The following is a 2,660-nucleotide window of genomic DNA, read 5'->3' as shown; positions in this document are numbered from 1 at the left end:
GCAGTGCGGGGTTCCTGGACTATGAGGTTGGAAGCTGTGGGTGGGAGATCTCCTGAGGTGATGAGGTTCTGTATGGTCTGGGAGATGATGGTTGGTGATGGGGAGTGGGGTCATGGTCGAGGGGGCAGTAGGAAGAGGTGTCCTCGAGTTGACATTTGGCTTCAGCGGTGTAGAGGTCAGTGCGCCAGACTACCACTGCGCCCCCTTTATCTACTGGCTTGATGGTGAGGTTGGGATTGGAGCAGAGGGATTGGAGGGCTGCGCGTTGTGGCAGAGGGATTGAGTTGACTGAGACATAGGCAGGGTTCCATCTAATAGAAGGGCAACACAGGTGACAAATGCACTGACTGTTGCCTGCTGAGTAATCCACATCAATCTTGTACATGCTGCGATCGTAAAGTGTTCTTTATCGCACCTTGTCATTTTTGTAATAATATTGAATGTGCACTTCATTTCCAGTTTAACTTACTGTCTGCTGAACACTAAAATAAAAGCAAAACACTTCAGAGGCTGTAAATCTGAAATTAAAACAAATGAAGTGCTGGAGAAAGCTGGCAGGTTTGTCAGCAGCAGCGGAGAGACAAGCAAAGTTAAAATTTCAAATTCAGTCTGACTTTTCTTCAGAAGAGATTGGTTCTAAATCTGGGGCAGTGTCTTTCTCTGTGGTGACAGTTTCAGAGATAGGAAGGGCATGTAATTAGGAGGCTGTGGCAGCATCACTGAAGTCTGTCACTTCCTACAGAAGTGAAACATTTTGAGCAAGGCCTTTCAGTGCCTCTGCTTCAACAGCCAACTCGTTTGTTTGCAAAAGCGCGAAACGATGCGGCTGCCTTTAATTTGATTTTCCTTTTTGTGTTACTTCTTTTGCAGGGAATTGTCAAACAACAAGACACAGAAAAGGAAAATGAGAGGCGTGCCCAGGAGAATGAGATCTGAAAATAAACGGTCACGGAAGTGAGCATTCCATCCCGAAGTGTGACCTGAGTTTCCAATGAGAAACTGGAACTCTCGATCAAATGCAAAAAAAAAGCATATTTTTAACCAGAGTATTCAAAATATTCTAAAATAAAGATTCAGCACTTTGGACCACGTGTTATATAAATAACCTCCAGAGTTTAGTGTTGAAGATTGTAGGAGGATTGAGGAATACATTTAAAGTGCATATGCCAGACAGTTTCACTGAAGGTGGAACAATTGCAATTTACCTGCAATTTTAACTTAAATGTGCAAAAGCGTGGACTACAATTGGCATGATCGGAATTGGGACCTGGATTGCGAAATGTCTGCAGTGAAAAGGAATGTTTCAATGAAGTAGTAACCAAGAATAATGCATAAAGCTAACTGCCTGTTTCTTTGTATCAAGCTGTCCATTGCTCACTAATTATTGATATGCATAAGGCACAGTTTGTGGGTAGGATCCATCTTTTTGCACAGGCTGTTCAGAGTTTGTGTACTGTTGCTGCCCCGCCTCTTCTCTATCCGTTTTTGGTTTTCTTACGGTCTCCACAGTAGCAAGACCGTTCCTGGAATTAAGGAAGGTTGAAATCGGTTGAGTTCTCCTCCCCTGAATGCACTCATTGCGTACAGTAGGCCGGGAAATGTGTTAGATTTCCGGCCCACCCGGCAGATTTAAAAAGACCACTTTGCCATACTTTAGTGAGGCGCAGGAACGATGCTGCTCCTATTGACTTACAAACCTGACACAAGCCAATGCCTTCAAGACAAAACTGGACCAGGAGAAGAAAAGAAAATATCAAAAGTGTACGATTGGCAGGGAATTTATTTAAACAAGTGGTAGGACGAAGCCACAGCTGCTTATTTTTTTGTGAACTCGTGCTTTCAAAGTGAATCAACAGTTTAGGCCTCACTATAGCCACTTGTTTGACTTTCCAAAGTATCTGTTTATTCCACGTAGGTTACATTTTGGATTGTGACCAGACAATTTTAGCCAGAAGCCATAATTTGAATGAGTGCAGCTTGGAGATATGTGGAGAATGAGGCCAAAATAAATGAGCAACTAAGAGTTTGTGTTACAACGCATGTTTAAGTAACATCTCGTAAAAAAAAATACACACGTACAGTATAGTAAACTTAATCCACGTTTGTAAATACACTTTTACACTTACAATTACTCATAGCATTGTAGATGATTGCTAATTTGATCACATCAGCCATTAACATTTTACGAGGGTTTTTTTATTTTGTTGTCTCCATTCACTGCTCAACAGATCATTGGGTTAGGAGAAAGTGAGGACTGCATATGCTGGAGATCAGAGCTGAAAATGTGTTGCTGGAAAAGCACAGCAGGTCAGGCAGCATCCAAGGAGCAGGAGAATCGACGTTCCGGGCATGAGCTCTTCTTCAGGAATGAGGAAAGTGTGCCAAGCAGGCTAAGGTAAAAGGTAGGGAGGAGGGACTGGGGGAGGGGCATTGGAAATGCTATAGGTGGAAGGAGGTTAAGGTGAGGGTGATAGGCCAGAGTGGGGGTGGGGGCGGAGAGGTCAGGAAGAAGATTGAGAGTTAGGGAGGTGGTGCTAAGTTCGAGGGTTGGGAGTGAGACAAGGTGGGGGTGGGGGGGGGGGGGGGAATGAGGAAACTGGAGAAATCTGAGTTCATCCCTTGTGGTTGGAGGGTTCCTAGGCGGAAGATGAGGCGCTCTT

The 2,660-nt window shown here is 44.2% G+C and overlaps 1 protein-coding gene across 3 annotated transcripts in view; it reads left to right on the top strand.

Moving 5' to 3' along the window:
- The window catches only part of rad18 (RAD18 E3 ubiquitin protein ligase), a 285,566-nt gene extending 283,277 nt beyond the window's left edge, over nucleotides 1-2,289 (top strand). For all 3 annotated transcript variants that reach the window (XM_043708545.1, XM_043708543.1, XM_043708544.1), the window contains one exon: nucleotides 871-2,289. In XM_043708545.1, the coding sequence (XP_043564480.1) occupies nucleotides 871-958 (88 nt within the window). In that variant the 3' untranslated portion in view covers nucleotides 959-2,289. The remainder of the gene's footprint in view (nucleotides 1-870) is intronic.
- The last annotated feature ends 371 nt before the right edge of the window (nucleotides 2,290-2,660 follow it).

This window comes from Chiloscyllium plagiosum, chromosome 18, assembly GCF_004010195.1.
Source record: "Chiloscyllium plagiosum isolate BGI_BamShark_2017 chromosome 18, ASM401019v2, whole genome shotgun sequence".
Lineage (NCBI taxonomy): Eukaryota > Metazoa > Chordata > Chondrichthyes > Orectolobiformes > Hemiscylliidae > Chiloscyllium > Chiloscyllium plagiosum.
Note: the sequence above shows the minus strand (reverse complement) of the source record. Positions and strands in the feature narration are given on the sequence as shown.